This window comes from Garra rufa, chromosome 5 (assembly GCF_049309525.1).
Source record: "Garra rufa chromosome 5, GarRuf1.0, whole genome shotgun sequence".
Taxonomy (NCBI): domain Eukaryota; kingdom Metazoa; phylum Chordata; class Actinopteri; order Cypriniformes; family Cyprinidae; genus Garra; species Garra rufa.
In genome coordinates, this window is record NC_133365.1 from 5,105,921 (window position 1) to 5,126,676 (window position 20,756).

Consider the following 20,756-nt stretch of genomic DNA (forward strand, 5'->3'; position numbering starts at 1 on the left):
AAATCTATCTTGAAAAAATCTATCTATCATATTTTTTAGGTATTTTGGCTATTTTGCTGCTGGAAACAAGTAAGAAAACCATTTTTTTTTTTGCATACCGTAGTAATTATAGGACATCCCTAATCTTTGTGAGCGGTTTATCCAAAAACAACCCTTCCTGCACGGTTTAATGATCCAGCTGCCTCTCAGCCATTCCAGAAGGTCTTTTCTAAACACCACGCAAACAGCAAGGGTGCGATAGTGTCTGTACCTCCTACAATGCTTGGCCTTCTTTCAAGGAGCAGACCTAAAGCACTCTGGACTCTCAGATCCTAGATTCTATTTTATTTACCAAAGTAGTAGAGATCTCAGACTTGTAGAATGGATCCAAAACCCCACCATTTTGGCTTATCGAGGGTAGCAAAGTTGAAAGAACTGGGGTGCTTATATCCCAGTGACTGCAGCATGTGGATATATCTGTATTTCATTTGTATTATTTTATCATGTTATTGATATTAATAGATTTCACAAATGAATAGCAAACAAAATATCACAGTTTAAAAGATTTTGGTCAGGCTTATTTTATTATTGTGATGCTCTGCTGCTCTCTTGCTCCCTTAAACCTAACTAAACCACCGCTTCAACACCTTTAACTTGTCTCAACACACCTGCTGGATGTTTCTAGTTTGCCTAGTAAGAGCTTGATTAGCTGGTTCAGGTGCGTCTAACTGGGGTTGGAGCTAAACTCTGGAGGACACCGGCTCTCCAGGACCAAGTTTGGGCACCAGTGCATTACAGCATGAGAAGTATATCGTATCAGTCGGCTAATTTTGTAAAGACATCTAATATAAAGTGGGACATAAAGTTCAAACTCGGAATTAACTATGCAACTATGCATCATTTCTTTTCAAAATACATGACAAATGAACAAATTGACCATTATAGTACATGTGATGTGTTTTTTACTCCATCATAATAAAATACCCCAAACATTGTTTATTTGCTCAAACCTGAAAAACATGTTTAAATCATAAAAAGAGAGGTTTAAGTTTAAGATTCATTTTATTATACAAATTACATTTATATGCTATGCGTGTGACAGGTGTGGAGTTAGTGGTCAGAGAATTACACCTGAAACAGGCAAAGCAATGGATGACACTCTTGATTTTGTCAGTGGTGTACTACTAACACTGTCAGTGTGAAAACACAAAGAGTAATTCTGCTAGTTCTCTGCATAAACACAGCTTTAACTCTGCTTATGCATCCAGTGTGAAACGGGCAAAAGGCTGGTGCCAAAACATCTGAGCTCAGAGAAAGGCACAATCATAAGCTACAGAAACTCAAAAGAGTACAAGAGCTTTAGAAACACAGTGATTTGACGTCACACACGTGACAGTGTGATGCTGTGTGTCTCTGTGTCTTCAGTCTGTGTTGATTGTGTGACTGACGTCTCTGTAGCGGCTCCATATTCACCATCAGCTGATCCTGAGGAAACTGGACTGACGTCTAAATACTGAGAGTCCTACAATAAAACACACAGACAGTCACATATGAGACATTACTGCTGTCACATCACATCAGCCAGAGATATTAGTATATTCATATTACAGCCAGAGATATGAATGAACAACTGATCATAGATTAATAACAGCAACTCTCTCTTTATCACTTACACACAGAGACACTGGAAGAGATGAATATTCATAGATCAGCCACATCACTGAGTTAAACTCTGAACAGTTTAAAGAGCTGACACTAAAAATTTGACTAAACTTGGATCAATTTAAAAGATTTAAACAATAATATACTCACAATAGTATAATTTCTCCAGTTTATAATGTGGATCATCTTTCAGATCAGAGAGTAACTTCACTCCTGAAAATCCTAGTTTATTCTTAGTCAGATACAGGTCTCTCAGGTGTGAGGGGTTTGATCTCAGAGCTGAAGCCAGAGCAGCACAACCTTCATCTGTGACACCACAATCACTCAACCTGTAGAGAACAATGACACACTCTTCACTCTCAGTAAGTACAAACTTAGAGCACAAATCAATGTCTGATGGATCATTGGACTGAGCTATACAATATCCCAGAACACAAAACATGATTATAACAAAGTCCAATTAAAACAGGATAAAAAAATGTTTTTTTTTATGCACTGTATCTGTATTTTATATAAATTGTCTGTCTAATACAAAATCTGTCTATATTGTTGACACTATTCACTACACAGCATTTGTGTGTCATATGATCTTACCACAGTGTCTCTAGTCTACAGCGAGGATCCTCCAGTACATCAGAAAGCATCTTCACTGATTCTCCTAGTTCATTCCCAGTCAGACTCAGGTGTCTCAGGTGTGAGGGGTTTGATCTCAGAGCTGAAGTCAGAGCAGCACAACCTTCATCTGTGACACCACAATAATTCAACCTGTAGAGAACAATGACACAATGTGAATTGCAGTTAAAATGTCTGTAGTTTGTTATTGACTCTGGTCTCAGAGCAGGAGATGAGATATAATGACAATTGCCATCCTGCTGCTGATAGAATGAGATTTATGCATGTTGATGCTCAATGGAGCTGTTAGAAACTGTCATGTGCTTCAGGACTGAACAGACACACAGAGCTGAATGTGAGATATTGTTTAATGGTGATATAAGGATGGATCTGTCTGGAGAAACAGTCACTTGCTCCTCTAATAAACACCTGCAGGAGGACATTTGTTTCACAGGAGACATGTGTTCCCCATTACATCTCATTTATTAACTCTTGAGATCAAACACATAATTTTTTTCATGTTCAGTTTCATCTGGCAGCTAAACTCAATAGGAATGTGTTTAACTCAATAGAGATATTCAATGTCTTAATGTACAATGTAAGAACTACATTTTAGTTTCAGGATTTACAGTAAATGACCATTTTTCCTGATAACAAAGATATGTGACTATCAGAGAGATGATCTTACCACAGTATCTCCAGTTTACAGTGAGGATTCTGCAGGACATCAGAAAGCATCTTCACTGAATCTCCTAGTTTATTCCCAGTCAGACTCAGGTGTCTCAGGTGTGAGGGGTTTGATCTCAGAGCTGAAGCCAGAGCAGCACAACCTTCATCTGTGACACCACAACCATTCAACCTGCAGAGAACAATGACACACTCTTCACTCTCTCAGATCAGATCAGTTTAGCTGTGAATAAATCATAAGTACAAACTTAGAGCACAAATCAATATGTCTGATGGATCATTGGACTGAGCTCTAAAATATCCCAGAACACAAAACATGATTATAACATTCAAAGTCCAATTAAAACAGGATAAAAAAATGTTTTTCTTATGCACTGTATCTGTATTTTATATAAATTGTCTGTCTAATGCAAAATCTGTCTATATTGTAGACACTATTCACTACACAGCATCTGTGTGTCATATGATCTTACACCAGTATCTCCAGTTTACAGCGAGGATCCTCCAGTACAGCAAAAAGCAGCTTCACTGAATCTCCTAGTTTATTCCCAGACAGATACAGGTGTCTCAGGTGTGAGGGGTTTGATCTCAGAGCTGAAGCCAGAGCAGCACAACCTTCATCTGTGACACCACAATCAAACAAACTGCAGAGAGATGCACATATATTGAAACAGTTGAAACATGTATGTATTAATTGTGTAAAATTAATATAATTGATGTATTGAGTAAAACATTTAACCTATCTTTTAACTGGTTTAATGTGTTTACCACTAATCTGCATGTTGGACTGTGAACTGTCAGATTGTTCATGTGTTTTATTATAAGTTTGAGACCAGCTCTTATTATTCCTCTCTGAATTTGTCTGAATCCCTGAAGAAATCTTACAGTGTCACTGAATAGAAAACACATCAAAATACTGACTACTAAACGCTGGACAACATCTGCAGCACTGAACATTTATGAGCTCTTAACTTTGATTTTATTTATGTTTTACCAGTGAAGTGATTGTTCTCAGTGATACTTACTGAACTGATCTGGATTCTTTAATCACAGGCAGCAACTTCTGAAGAACTTTCATGTTTTCATGTTTATTATTTCTGTTAACAAATTTATCAAGACGAAACACATTCAGCTCCTCTTCTGATGTCAACAACACAAAAACTACAGCTGACCACTGAGATGATGAGAGTTTGGCTTCCTTTATTGTTCCAGATTTCAGATACTGTTGTATTTCCTCCAATAGTGAACGATCACCCAGTTCATTCAGACAGTGGAACAGATTGATGGATTTCTCTGGAGAGTCAATGGTCCTGATCTTCTTCTTGATGTATTCAGCTGTTTTCTCATTGCTGTCAGAGCTGCTTCTGTTCAGTGTCATTATTCGTTGTAGGAGAATCTGATGAGAATCCACTGACAAACCCAGAAGGAACCGCAGGAAAAGATCCAGATTTCCATTTTTACTCTGTAGAGCCTCATCCACAGCTCTCTGATGAAGCTCAGATAATAAAACATGTTCTGATGAATTGAATTGAAAGTGTTTCTTCACTTTAGACCACCAACTCTGGTCAATCACATTTCTGTTGTGGTTTGTCCAGGAGAGATGCACATATAGAGCTGCTAGATGTTCCTGAATGCTCAGATGAACAAAGGAGAAGACTTTCCCCTGATACAAGCCCAACTCCTCTCTGAAGATCTGAGTGCACAATCCTGAGTACACTGATGCTTCTGTCACATCAATGCCACACTCTCTCAGGTCTTCCTCATAGAAGATCAGGTTGCCTTTCACAAGCTGCTGAAAAGCCACTTTCCCCAGTTTGAGGATCATGTCTTCATCTGTCAGCTTCTTCTCATAGTCCTTCTCATGTTTGATGTTGGTCTGAAGGATCAGGAAGTGTGTGTACATTTGAGTGAGAGTCTTGGGAATCTCTCCAGTCTCTGCTGGACTCAACATCTTCTCTAGAACAGCGGCTGAGATCCAGCAGAACACTGGGATGTGGCACATGATGTAGAGGCTCCTGGAGGACTTCAGGTGTGAGATGATCCTGTTAGCCAGACTCTGATCACTGATTCTCTTCCTGAAGTATTCCTCCTTCTGTGGCTCATTGAATCCTCGTACCTCTGTCACTCGATGGACACACTCAGAGGGGATGAGATCAGCTGCTGCTGGTCTGGAGGTGATCCAGATGAGAGCAGAGGGAAGCAGATTCCCCACAATGAGGTTCATCAGCAGCACATCCACTGAGGCTGATTCAGATATATTACACACTTTCACTTTACTCTGAAAGTCCAGAGACAGACGACACTCATCCAGACCATCAAAGATGAACAACACTTTATACTCATCACTGGATATTTCCATTTCTTTAGTTTCAGGGAGAAAGACATGAAGAAGATCTGAAAGACTGAGTGTTTTGTTCTTCATCAAGTTGATTTCTCTGAAAGGAAGTGGAAATATGAGCTGGACGTCCTGATTCTCTTTCCCTTCAGCCCAGTCCAGGATGAACTTCTGCACAGAGACTGTTTTTCCAATGCCAGCGACTCCCTTTGTCAGCACAGTTCTGATGGCTTTGTCTTGTCCAGGTAAAGGTCTAAAGATGTGATTGCATTTGATGGCTGTGTCCTCTGTTGCTGTTCTCCTGGATTGTGTCTCAATCTGTCTGACCTCATGTTCATTACTGATCTCTCCACTCTCACTCTCTGTGATGTAGAGCTCTGTGTAGATCTCATTCAGGAGTGTTGGCTTTCCCTGCGTCCCTGTTCCCTCATACAGACGCCCAAACTTCTTCAGCAGATGTGATCTAAACGTGTTGATGACCTTATACCTGTAAATTTAAAATGCCACATTATTACATGAGTTACAGAAGTAAATATACAGAGCAAAATGTCTGTTTAATAAGACTCTGAACATATAAGGTTTATTAAATGTGTCAGTTATTAATAATGTTTTTAAGTAGTATGTGCTGAAAAAATAAAATAAAATAAAAAAAGTTACCTGACACTAGGATTCGTTCTGTCCTGTGGTTGATTCATAATCTGGTCATATTTCTTACGGAAAGGTTTTCTTATAACTGATCTGTGTGGCAGGATTGACCTTGAATCAAGAAAGAAACACTCTGATATTGATGAAATTTTTCTCATTACATTAAAAACAGACTTTATTAACAATGCAATGGATCAACTGTATATATTATTATTATTAATTACTTAATTGATTAAATAACTCCACTCTGTGCTGTATATCTGCTCATAGTCTATATATTTACTATATTATACAGACTTCTGCCCATATTTATTTATTGTAGTGCTGGATAATTATTAATGGACTGTAAATTATTGACAGCTTCATTTAAAATATCTCCTACTATAATCATATCTTTTACAAAAATGTTGTACATAAACCTTTTTTCATCTCTCTTAAACTTAAATGGTTCTGATATCTTCTGTTCAACTGAACTATAACAGAGAGATTAAAAGCACATATTTGAAAAACTGAACTTTCATAAGTGTTTCTCTGTTAAAATATCAGAAGAAGAAAATAGGCTAATATGAATACCATAACACCATGGATACTTAATATAAAACTCCATATTATAAATATGTGTTTATCATAATGTTGTCTGTTAATTAAACCTGAATTACCTGAAATTTTCTGGAACACCCATAGACCGGTCACTCTTCATAGACACACAACTGGGCTCTGGTTCTGATCTCTTCTGATAAACTGAACTATAACAGAGAATACACTGAATTACTGTATGCTATTAATATTAATTTTTGACTAAAAAACACTTGTGATCTCTCTATTTATACTATGTTGATACAAAAAAACATAAAGAGAAGTTTTAACATGATCACTTTAAATAGTTACGATTTCTTCTACTTAACAGATTTAATATTGACATTCATTTTAATAAATAATCGTTTATTTACAAAACAAAAATCACTTTACTTACTAAAACAATGAAACACGATAACCCTCTTTCATATAAAGGTGATCTAATACAGTCTGTTTGCAAGGTACCTGCATCCTGGAGAAAAATCTTCATCTCTGGATGTTTGTGTGTGATCCATGATGAAGCTGAACAGAGTTTGATCTCTAACACTTACTCTGAGTGGAAATGACAAACAATAGAGATATAGAACGGATCCCGAGATTAGGAGAAACAGGAGAATGACGGTGGCGTTCAGTCAAATACACAATGATAATCTAATGTTCACACAAATGACTAAATGAACCACAAACTACAAGAAACACTAATGAAATGTATTTGAATTTAATAAGTATAATTTGCTTTAAATATGAAAAATATTAAAGGACAGACGCCATTAAAGAAAAATATACAAATGCGGAAGTTATTTACTTACTTTCACTTTTTGTTTCTGACGCTAAATGCAAGGAAGACGTCACGTTACGCGCGCGATCTCGAGTCTCATCCACGCGGCGGCGCGCGTTTAGTCTTATTACCTCAATAGATAATCATAAAACGTTCACTTGATATAATGTTAGGATATTCCTTAGATATTGGCATATAGTGCATAAGCGCCACTGTAGGATAGAGGGGTTAGGATTATTCGCCCTCAAAGTCAATATACATTAAGTTGTTACTGTGGACTGCGTAGACAAAAGTGATGTAGAAATATTCACTATGAAGCTTACACATGATGTACATGAGAGAAAATATATTTCACAGAAATGATCTAATTTTCAGCAGTAATGAAAAAAGTGTTTAATAGCTTTTTGGTATGTAGAACATCATTGTAAATTAATATATGGGTAGTTTAGGCAGTCAAAATTCTTATTTTTAAAAGACAAAAAAGAAGAAATGCTTATATTTATGTAGTGGGAAGTCTGATCTTTGAGAAAACAATAAAGGGTGACTTACTTTCATTGTTTGTTTGTTTTTTAACTACATTTTTCTGAACGGTGCCATAAATTTGTTCTATGGTGTGACATAGCACATATTAAAATAAAATAAAAAAACTCTTAAGAATATCTAAATATCATGAGAGTGTTAGGGTTATGGACTTCTGTTCCATGTTTTTGCTCCAGCCTTTGTCTTTCCTTTTATGGTCTGTTTCCTGTCCTTGTTTAGTTTGTTAATTAGCCCCACACCTGTTTCTGATCTCTCTCTGATTATGTTCCTTACTTTGCTCCACTATTTATACTCCTTTCTGTTCAGTCTTCTGTTGTCTGGTCACAGTTACAGTTACTTTGTGTTTCCTCTATATGTGACCCTGGAGCACAAAACCAGTCTTAAGGTTAAATTTTACAAAACTGAGATATATACATAATATGAAAGGTCAATAAATAAGCTTTCTATTGATGTATGGTTTGTAAGGATTGGACTATATTTGGCCGAGATACATCTATTTGAAAATCTGGAATCTGAGGGTGCAAAAAAAATCAAAATCCTGAGAAAATCACCTTTAAAGTTGTCCAAATTAAGTTCTTAACAATGCATATTACTAATCAAAAATTACGTTTTGATAGTTTTACAGTAGGAATTTAACAACTGATACTTACTTAATTTCCTAACTTCCTAATGATTTTTGACATAAAAGAAAAATCAATAATTTTGAACCATACAATGTATTTTTGGCTATTGCTGCAAATATACCCCAGCGACTTAAGACTGGTTTTGTGCTCCAGGGTCACATATGTTTTTTAAATTATGAGGTCTGGATTACCTGTCTCCATCATCCCTACAAAACTGTGACAGAGAGACATTTATCTTCATTGTTAGATACTTATTTTCATGTAGTGTTATTTGTTTTATATGAAATTATAATTAACATAATTTTTTTTTCACCATGACTTTTTGGACAAACTTAGCTGTTATCTGTTAAAACTGCTGAAATGATGCCCTTTCAGGATGAATGATGATTATATCTCCCCTATTGCAATACTCAACTGTTTTTAAGATGTTTGGAGATAAAAAACAAATCTGTGGTTCATTCATGCGTCACACCATGAGACATCACAATAAAGGACACAAATGGTATTTAATAAAGTATTTCTATTTAAATATGAACATGTCAAAGGAGAAAGAATGTTTAGTTTTGATATAAACAATATCAACATGTTTTTTTTTATTTCAAACTGAGTTTGTTGGGTAAAATTTGGCTTAATTCCTGTCCTTATCAAATCAAATCTCCTTATCAAATATTTTCTAACTAGTTGTTTGATCAAATTATTTTGACTTTATATTTAAAATTACCTCAAGTTAACATCAAGTAGCTAGTTAGTTAAACAGTTACCATTAATTAAAACCCAATTAGCAAGATGTCTGTTAAAAATGACTTCATCTGGAAAGCATCTGATATGTACAAACATCTATAGAATCCATCAAAGATAAAAAAAAATTGTTTGAAAGGATTAATACTACATGCCAAGAAACAAGCAATTGTCATTTATTCTTACAAAGTGCAAAAAAAGTGCTTGGTGCATGTTAAAATCAAATGTTTTGATCATGCAGGACCTTCCTCAGTGTTCATGTATTATTGAAACTCTTCATTTTTCTATTCAATTCCTCATATATCAACACACGTGTATCTAATCAGTTCAATTAATGACTTAGTGATGGACCATTTAATTCATTAGCAATTTACAAATATATCCAGACGAAATACAGAAAGATACAAAATAAAACAAATAAATACATCTAAAAAACGCTAAATCAAAAATACAGAAATTATAAATAAAAATCTCCATACAATCCATTGTTCTATAATTGAAAAAAAAAAAAAGATAATTTCCATTACAAATTTGTATGGCAATGCATTGGAAGTACCATATCTATTCCACAAAATGACAGTCATTAACTGAATGATTTAACTCTGTGAAATGCCAAACAATGTCTACATGGAAAAAAATCCCATTGGCCCTTTGATTGTTTCTAGATGGACTTCAGATGCAGCTGAATTGTGTATCGTGCACCAAATGATCTTGTTAGTTGTTAGAGGTCCATTATTGTGTACAAACATCTGACAGACATCTGTAAGATATCAGTTCTTAATCATAAACATCTTAAAGACATCTAATAGACGTCCATTTGACATCTGATAGGAAGTTGTATTGCAGATGAGCAAACACTCTAAAAAATACATCTTGCAGACGTAAATGCAGACGTCAAATAGACATCTCTGGGATGTATGTGTGCTATCAACTAAATGTTTTTCACATTGGTGATTATAATTTTGTAATTCATAATTATTGATTGTATTCTAACTGCCTGTGCTATTTGGCAGTAAATCTTTTAAAGGTGCCATAGAATGCATTGATAAAATATTTTAAATTGTTCTCTGATATCTACATAGAAGATATATGGGATAGGTAAGGGCAAAAATTCTCCAGAAACGGTCCATTTACAACCCTAGGATTTGTCCCTAGAATTAAATGCTCTGTTATTGCCTTATTTGGAAGGTTCATGAATAATAATGAGGAGCCCTGCTCTGATTGGCTGTTTCACAGAGCGGCTCGACTCCACTTCTGATGATTGGGCGATGCAAATGTTTGGGCCGTAACTATTAATGATCCTGAGACTATTGCGTAATAGTCTGTGTTATGTTCGGATTAGCCTATATTTCAGGGGTCTTTGATCAACAGCAGATTTATAGAAGAAGTAGGAAATGATGGTGTTTGAGACTCACAGTAGGTCATGTCCATGTGATGTACACAACTGTTATTATTCAACTATGTCAAGGTAAACACAGTTTTCCATTCTATGGCCTTTAAGAAAATTAATTTGTCAGACTCGATGTTATTTTCGGCACCTGTGGGGCAAAATGTCTTTACTTGAGCAAAAGTAAGAAAGTACTAGATTTCTAATTTAATTAATTATTAAATTATATTTAATGTGAAATGCAGTAAAAAGTACAATATTATCCTTTGAAATGTTGTGAAGTAAAATTTTCTAAAAAAAAAAAACCTAAAAAAAAAACAATTTAATCCTTGTGCGACCTTATGGACATTATTGTCCATTTCAGTGTTGTTTTTTGTTATAAGTGTGTCTGTGTTAATGCCAACTGCATCAATTTTGGCTCAGGTGTTTATTTTCATTCAAATTTTAATATTTCACCCTCATTTCCATTAAAAAAATAAATTTTACCCTCGGTACAAAAAATACTCACAGAAATGTAAGGACAAAAATGTCCAGATTGAAACTTATTAAAACTGCAGTTTTTTAATCCAGAGCCATTTGCCTATAAAACGATGCAATATTTGCTAATAGACATTCATTCTGTCTGCAAGGCTTCAAATTTTACATTTTTACAGTTTTTTTACTAGATTGTGCCATTTTTTTTAAAAAATTTGCATATTTTCTTTTTGTAACTCTAACACTACATAAAACATATAAATGCCTCAAAATTAATGTTGTTGTACTTCATTGACACACCCAAGAATCTAACAAGCATATGATAAATTTTTGCTTAGCATTTAGTATATGGAAATTAACTACTATTTTATATTTTTTAATAAAAAACACCTGTGGCATTATGCAAACAAACCAGCATTTAAAGGGTTACAATTCTGAAAATGATATGTGTAACTTTTTTTTTTTTTTTTTTTTTTTGACGCACAAGGGTACAGTATTCAAATCTTAGATGTTTAGTAAGATCCTTGTATTTTCTATTAAAGCCCACAATAATATTTAAAATATCAGTAAGCTTAATGTATTTAAAATCATCATTTAGTGGCTACTTGCAGATAAGAGGTGGCTGTCCTGAACCCTAACCCCAACATTTTATCCTAGGAAAATTATATTTAAATATTTTTTGTCTTTTTTTCCATTTTTGTTTTTTAAAAGTTTCCTTTTTATTATTTGAAAAAATAAGTTAAAAACTTTTACATTTTCTTTGTAAATTATGAATCTTTAATAAAAAAAAAAGTGCCCTGTATTTTCATGTCATGCATAGATTACAAGATTGACACTAATCATCTTCAGTCCAAGGTTTTTGATCGACTGAAATATTTTTATAACTTTTGAACAGTTTGACCAAAAATCATGAGACCCTTTGACACCGAAAAAACAATCTTTAGTGCTCAATTTGCTATTGATAAGTTATTAAATAAAGACTAATTACACTACTTTCAACATCCTCAAAATCTTATGTATGTCTTAAGAAATGCAGTATTAATATATGTCTATGTTGTAGGACAAGTCACAAACAGCTGAGCTCTGGGAGAAGCTGAATTTTGGCAATAAAGACCAAAATGGGAAATTCCGCAAACTTATGGGCATCAAAGTAAGTGTTCTCCTCTATTAAATATAGTCTTTTAAACTTCATTAAAAATGTTCTTAATTATGTAAACTGGAGAGAAACCTCATTTTAATATAGAAATGTTCTTTAATTGCTGTTTTTATTTTTACAGTTTTTTTTATTAATATTTTGAGTTAGCTTTTAATTTTCAGTGATTTTTTTTTTTTTTTTTTTTTTTTTTTTAGTGGTAGTTTTAATAATGAGCTTAATTTCAGTTGTAGTTTTTATTTCCAGTTAGTAATTTCAATGCTTCAACTTTAACATTTCCATTTGTTGTTTAGTTTGTTTTTGATCTGATATCTATGTCACGATCAGAGATGTTTTAATAGTTGTGTGTAATGATGCTAACCCTGTTGTGTTGAGCGTAGGGTGAAGAAGAAGGCTGTTCATCAGGAGCTGCTAATGAAGAAGGTCTGAAAACCTTGCAGCAGCAGGAAGAGATGTTCCGTAATCTGGACGTTCAGTATGAAATGGCCCGATCGCAGACGCACACACAGAGGGGAATGGGTCTGGGCTTCTCCTCCTCGTTCTCCTCCAGAGGCATGGATGCCGTCTGAACACTCTGTGTTTGTGCTTCTGGTTTCTGTCAGTTCTGGCTGTAAAGCTGGTTTGTACGTGCTTGTAGAGGATGCTGGTGCATTAGCTGCATGTATGATTCATCAGACCTGTCATTTTATTCACATGTAAATACAGTCGATTGCTCAAACGCGTATCGTCGCTTGGTCTCTGAAACTTGTTTAATATTGTAAAGCTTTGGTTTGGGATTCAGGAGGGAAGTGTGGTTGTATATTTCACTGTGTTTGTACTCAAACTGTCTGATGCCAGAGATTCCTGATATATCAATGACCAAGGCGTAACAGGGGCTATGATATATTGTGAATGCTTTATGCTTTTAATAAAATGGTTACGACGTAAATATATTAAGGACGTAAATTAACAGATTCAGATCTGAAATGACAAAAGCAACACCATTTCACTTTTTTTTTTTTTTATCTCTGACTACTTATAATACTAAAAGAAACTGAAGTTCATACATTGGAAAAACTGGATCTTTAACTTTTAACATAGTCTTTGTCTGTCCTTGTACTAGTTTACGTTACTGTGATCTTATGATTCTGCAATTCTTAATAGGTCATTTAGGCCTAGGCTGATCTACTAAAATAATGATTAGAAATGGCTGCCTTGATTTTTGCAGTGGAAGTGCAACTATACTCTAAAGTTACACTTTTTTTTTTGTGGGAGTTCCTCTTAAAGTCCTCCTAAGTTTAAAAAGACCAACTTATTTTTAAGTTAAAAGATGGCTTGTAGAGGCCAAAAATGTTATAATGGGTCTAAACACAATACATTTTGGCCCAAAATATAATGTCTGAATTGAAATCTGTGAAATATGAGTAGATTGGCTGATCATTAAATGCCGTCTTAATATAATGCATTGTAAGCATACAATACAGTGTGCTCTTTATTTTAGTGTATAACTGGCTATACTTTGTACACTTAGTATATTTGACTGAAAGTATTTGTTTTAATCAAAGTCCAAAATCAAATTTAAAAATATCCTTTTCAAACCAAAGTGCCTCTTTTAAATATTAATACTGTAATTAATATTAGAAACGTGAAATATATTTACTATTTTATTTCTAAAATTCTTACATGACAAAGTGAGTTCATAATGTATTTCGCATATAATAGTTATATCACAATAGTCTTCACAATTCTAGTACATTTAGGGGAAAAAATTGTAAATGATGAACATTTGTTATTTTTGACTTGCTACATAGTTGTTCTAACATGTGACATATTACGGATTGATTTGACTTTCAAGAGTTTTTGGGTCTTTTGCCGTTTCCTTTGGTACCTTTTTTTTTTTTTTTTTTTCTTTTTCCAGCTAAAAATTCTTAAATCAAGAAGGATATTCTAGACTAATAAAAATTATTGTCTTGTTTTCAGGAAAAAAAAAAACTACTCAAAATGAAGTGTGTTTTTGCTTGAAACAAGCAAAATAATACGGTTTTCTGTTTGAAATAATTCTAAGCAAAAACACAATTTAAATTTTTTTTAAAACATTTTTACTCATCTAGAAAATCCTTGATTTAATCATTTTTAGGTATTGTGGCTGCAAACAAGACAAAAAAATTAAGAAAAGCATTTTTTGCACTGTATTAATAGAACATCCCTAATCATTCTTGTGATTGGTTTATCCAAAAACAACCCTTCCTGCACAGTTTAATAATTCAGCTGCCTCTCAGCCATTCCAGAAGGTATTTTCTAGAGCAGGGGTTTTCAAACCTGTGCTGGAGCCTCCCCTGCCCTGCACATTTTGTATGTCTCCCTTATTAGGCACACCCAATTCAGGTCTTGAGGGCTGTGTCCAAATTCAGGGTCTGCATCCTCCTTAGGATCCTTCCTACCAGGTTGAAGGAGGAGGGGTCCTCCAAAGACCGCAAAACCTGGAAGTAGGTGTCTGTGAATTTGGACAGCCTACACTTCTTTCAGTTCCCTCCCTTCCCCGTTGTTCATATCGTGTCGCCTAGCAACCGTGACAGCGCTAAGCAAGAAGTAAGGTTATCTGTACTGCACAAAACATAATAACTACTCTTTCATCCCTAAAAGCGTTAAAAACATCTTCAGTCACTAACAAGAAATTAGCTGTGTGTAAGGGGATATTCACACAGGCAGTAAGAAAGAAGCTAGTTTACGAAAGTGATGTTTTTTAACATATATACATACAAATGTAAAAAAATAAACTTAACGCTAAAACCAAAGGCCTAACTAGACAACCGCTGTAAAAAAATATTTTTTGAAACGCCAGTTTTTTTAAAACTTCCATCATTACTACCGCTTGCTTCGTCCGCCATTATTTGAAAATTCTGGAAGCGCTCTGCCGAAAGGAATTGTGGGATAGGTAGGACGGGAAAGGATCCACCAGACCCATCCTTCAAATTCGGGGAAAAGGAGGACGTATTTGTGGGCCGCATTTGAAGGATCCTATGAATTTGGACAGCCTTCGTCGCGGCGCTGTGACGTAACATCCTTCAAATGAGTCCTCCGAAGGATGTAGACCCTGAATTTGGACACAGCCGCAGTCTCTACTAATGAGCTGATGATTTGAATCAGGTGTATTAGATGAGAGAGACAAGCAAAATGTGCAGGGCAGGGGAGGCTCCAGGACAGGTTTGAAAACCCCTGTTCTAGACAACAAACACAAACAGCAAAGGTGCGATTTTGTCTGTACCTCCTACAATGCTTGGCCAGAGTCAAGGTCTCCAACGGGGGACTGAGAGGCAGCTTTCCACACTCCTTCAAGGAGCAGACCTAAAGCACTCTGGACTCCATCAGGGAAACACCACCAGATCCTATATTCTATTTTATTTACCAAAGCAGTAGAGATCTCAGACTTGTGGATTTGATCCAAACCCAAGAATTTTAGTTTATCAAAGGTAGCAAAGTTATAAGCCAACTGGCCTGTTATCTGTGTCACGTCTGATCTATATCTAGATTTAATGACACAACAGGACATTCTGAGGAGGACACACAACAGGTTGCATGAGATTTTGCGCATATAGGGGAAGCCACAAATGAAAATCATATCTGCACAACAGTCTGATCAAGGAAAATTAAGTAGGTGGCAGACCATTGAAAGATTTAAAAACAAGTGACAGCATTTCATCCAGGCCCTGGTCATCTCCAGGCAATGCTCTTTTAGCCGGTCTTCCAGCATGTACAATCAGACCTCTACAAATGATTCAGAATGCAGCAGCACTGGTCTTCAATGAGCCCAAAAAGGCCCATGTCACACCTCTCTTCATATCCCTGCACTGGCTATCGGTTACAGCACGCATCAAATTCAAGACACTGATGCTAGTAAAATAGGACAACCACCGGCTCTTCACCTGCCTACCTCCATTCACTACTACACATCTACACTCCCTCCAGAAGTCTGAGATCCTCTAGTGAAAGACGCCTTATTGTACCACCACAGAGAGGCATGAAATCACTTTCCAGCACATTCTCCTTCACTGTTCCTGTCTGGTGGAATAATCTTCCCACCCCCATCTGGAATACCAGGAATACAGACTCCTTAACAGCTTTCAAGCGGCTGCTGAAAACCCATCTCCTTCGACACTATTTGACCCAATCAAAAAACAAAATCTGTTCTCTCTTTCTTGATCTTCCCTTTCTATCCTGCACTCTTATAACAACGCCTGATATATGGTATTTTTGAGCACTTCTATGTTGATCTGCCTCCTTAGGATGAATCACTTGTGGTTTTCCTCAATTGTTAGTCACTTTGGATAAAAGCATCTGCTAAATGAATAAATGTAAATTTAAATGTAATGTAAATATATATAACGCACTGGGAACCAATTAAGAGAAATTAAAGGGGTAGTTCACCCAAAAATTTGAAAATTTGAAAATTCAAAATGAAAATTTGATGCTTATCTGCTTACCCCAAGGCATCCAAGATGTAGGTGACTTTGTTTCTTCAGCAGAACACAAAAGAAGATTTTCAACTCAAAACGTCGCAGTCTGTCAGCCAAATAATGGCAGTGGATGGGCACCAGATCTTTGAAAGTAAACAAAAACATGCACAGACAAATCCAAATTAAACCCTGCGGCTCGTGACGATACATTGATGTCCTAAGACTCAAAACAATTGTTTTTTTGCGGAAAAACTAAACAGTATTTATATCATTATTTACCTTTGATACACAGCAATGTCCAACTCAGCCCATCCTCTGGCGTAGTATACGCAAATGCTGGAAAGGATCTGTCGCGTGTGTAGGACACTCAGTTCAGTTCAGTTCAAGTAGCTTTATTGGCATGACATTTGTTACAGTATTGCCAAAGCATTTTATATACAGAGTATCATAAGATCAAGGTATTAAAACAGACAATAAATCAGAGAAAATATATTAAATTAAATACGATAAATAAACATAAAAACAGCAGACAGTATTTCTAATATTGATTATAATAATGACAAATATATAGTGAACAATATGTGAAATTAAATATAAATAATTAACCATTTCGTATGGTGTGTATAGTATATACATATTTTGTAGCTAGAAAAATAGCTTTTTTGCTGTAGGACACTCATTGTTTACACAGTGCACAAAGATTGCGGGTATAAAGGCTATTCAAAACAGTAATTATTTGTGCTCATCCTGATTGTTTAAACCGATTTAAAGCTAAAAGATTACTTTTGCTTGCGCGAACTCATTTGGGATTGTTGAATTTTCCCTTCTGCCGTTTGTGTATACTATGCCAGAGCGCATACACAGGTAAAGGATGCTGAGCAGTTTCTTGCAAAAAACGATCGTTTCGTGTCTTAGTACATCAGTGTATCGTCACGAGCCGCAGGGTGTAATTTGGATTTGTCTGTGCTTGTTTTTTTTTTTTTTTTTTGGTTTGGTGCCCATCCACTGCCATTAAATCACTAACAGACTGCGACGTTTTGAGTTAAAAATCTTTGTTTGTGTTCTACTGAAGAAACAAACTCACCTACATCTTGGATGCCCTGGGGGTAAGCAGATAAACATCACATTTTCATTTTTGGGTGAACTATCCCTTTAAGATTGGAGTAGTATGTTCACATTTACAGACCCCTGTTAAAAATCTTGCAGCATTTTAGACCATTAGAAGAGACCATCGATAGAGAACTGAGGTGTTTGTATCCCAGTGACTGCAGCATGTGGATATATCTGTATTTCATTTATATGTTATTAATAGTATTCACAAATGAATTGCAAACAAAATATCACAGTTTCAACGTTTTTGATGTTCAGGTTTCTTTTATTAATGTGATACTCTGCTGCTCTCTTGTGTCTGGACCCACACGTTCATCCAAGCTGTTTGCTGGTTAACTTAAAACATATCCTAAAATCAGGAGACTGCTCTCTTTAGATTCCTTTTAGGACTTTTAAATAAACTATTCGGAATAATTTGTGTAGGCTGTGAGCCTACAGAACTGCCACCTTATTACAGGGTAAATGCTTAATTTTCAAAGCATAGAGTCTCATCTTTACACAGAATATCATAACATAATTACATCAATAATTACACGTTTGATCCTATCCATATCTCTTAACCCACCCTTTAACCTAACTAAATCACCGCCTCAACACCTCTAACTTGTCTCAACACACCTGCTGGATGTTTCTAGTTTGCCTAGTAAGATCTTGATTAGCTGGTTCAGGTGCGTCTAATTGGGGTTGGAGCTAAACTCTGGAGGACACCAGCTCTACAGGACCAAGTTTGGGCACCAGTGCATTACAACATGACAACGAGTATATAGTATCAATCAGCTCGTTTTTAATAAATAACAAGGTAGTTAGAGACACATAATATAAATTGAGGCATAAAACTCAAGCTCAGAATTTAAACTCAAAAGCAATACGGATTTAAAAGCAACAATGCATTGTTTCTTGTCAAAATAAATATTGACATGATTTTTTTTTTTTTTACCATTATAGTACAAGTGATCATCAAATGAGGGGGGGGGGGATAATAAAATACCTGATAACATATTAAGTTTGTTACACTGTCAGTGTGAAAACACATTGAGCGAATTCTGCCAGTGCTCTGCATAAGCACAGCTTTAACTCTGCTTATGCATCCAGTGTGAAACAGGCATAAGGCTGATGCCAAAACGTCTGAGCCCTGAGAAGGGCACACTATCTTACACACAATCACTAGCTACTAGTGGTTAAACGACTTTAGATTTTTTAACGTCGACTTTTATGTGATTGACGTCCATTCGACGTCGACTAGTCGCTGGTGACGTCATCATTAAAACAAGATGCAAAAGTTTTGCAACATGCCACAATTTGTAATTTATTGACAGGAACAAAATATACAAATGCTGTAAGACAGGTCATAACACATTGCAAAAATAATGCAACAGCACTGACTAATTTTAGTGCCAACAAATGCACAGTCAACACAATGAACACTGCACTTACTAAAAATATAAAAACGACAAATAGTTTATGCAAAAGTAATGCATGCCGTTGTCAGAACAGAACACTAATTCATATTAAGTGATTTCATAACTCTCGAACGAGAAAGGCTATAAGCCTACTCACTATCAGAGTCCTGCTCAGTAACATAATTTACTTTTTTATCCTGGTTTGCGTGCAAGAAAATGAGGGCGTCGACATGGGCTGGATGCAGGCTCGCACGCTGTCGGGTAATTGTATTCCCAGCGAGTGAAAAGATTCTCTCGCTTGGGGTGCTGGTAGCTAGAACAGCTAAGTAGCTTTTGCTAAGATTTGCCAAACGAGGGAAATTGTCCTGGTTGAGGGCCCAGCATTCCAAGGGGTTCTCCATGGTGGGAATATGTGGTGTTGTTGACAAATATTCACGCATTTCCTCAGCTGCTGTGTTGTATCCCGTTCTCCTCCCGCTATGATAGTCCGGCCCAAAAAGTTGCTCAAAATCTAGCTCAAGTCGGGCCTTTTTCCCGGTTACTGGCACATCTTGGTTATCAGCTGTTTCCTCACTGCGTACATCTTCAAGTTTACCTAGGATGATATATGCACACGCTACAAAGTTTGCCACACTCGCGCGTTACGTTTTATTTACAAAATGCGTCAGCGTCAATGCTTCGTAGAGAACATGCCAATCACATTACTTTTTCCAGTATTGCGTGAACGCAATTGAGACCTACGTAACGATTCAAAGTTCACTCAAATTTCAGAAGAATCGGTGTCGGAATCGAAATCGGTTCCTGATCGGTGCATGTGTCGTGTAAGGCTGCCATGTTTTTCACGTCAAAATCACATGATCCACGCAGCGCGACTAGTCGACTTCAATCAAAAAGCGTCATGATTGAGCATTAAAGTCGACCAGTTGACTAGTCGGTGCAATCCCTACTAGCTACAGAAACTATCAGACTCGAAAGGGAACAAGAGCTTTAGAAACAGTGATGTGACGTCACACACGTGACAGTGTGATGCTGTGTGTCTCTGTGTCTTCAGTCTGTGTTGATTGTGTGACTGACGTCTCTGTAGTGGCTCCTTATTCACCATCAGCTGATCCTGAGGAAACTGGACTCCTCTGGACGTCTTAATACTTACAATCTTATACTAAAACACACAGAGGGTCACATATGAGACATTACTGCTGTCACATCACATCATCCAGAAATATTAGTGTATTCATATTACAGCCAGAGATATGAATGAACAACTGATCATAGATTAATAACAGTAAATGATCAACAACTCTTTCTTTGGACACTGGAAGAAACATAATATTCATATATTCACAGAATTAAACAGAATTAAACTTTTACTAAACTTAAAATATTTAAACAATAATGTACTCACAATAGTATAATGTCTCCAGTTTATAATGTGGATCATCCTTCAGATCAGAGAGTAACTTCACTCCTGAATCTCCTAGTTTATTCCTAGTCAGATTCAGTATTCTCAGGTGTGAGGGGTTTGATCTCAGAGCTGAAGCCAGAGCAGCACAACCTTCATCTGTGACTCCACAATCAATCAACCTGTAGAGAACAATGACACAATGTGAATTGTAGTTGAAGTGTC

At 35.9% G+C, this 20,756-nt stretch overlaps 1 protein-coding gene across 1 annotated transcript; it reads right to left on the minus strand.

Moving 5' to 3' along the window:
* Window positions 1-935: 935 nt before the first annotated feature.
* On the minus strand, window positions 936-7,177 carry LOC141334407 (NACHT, LRR and PYD domains-containing protein 3-like). The gene is made up of 9 exons (XM_073839468.1): window positions 6,962-7,177; window positions 6,580-6,666; window positions 5,933-6,031; window positions 3,966-5,762; window positions 3,414-3,584; window positions 2,942-3,112; window positions 2,236-2,406; window positions 1,792-1,970; window positions 936-1,501 (listed from the first exon to the last, which is right to left on the minus strand). Coding segments are annotated over exons 1-9 (2,727 nt in total). The 5' UTR covers window positions 7,012-7,177; the 3' UTR covers window positions 936-1,499.
* Window positions 7,178-20,756: the final 13,579 nt, after the last annotated feature.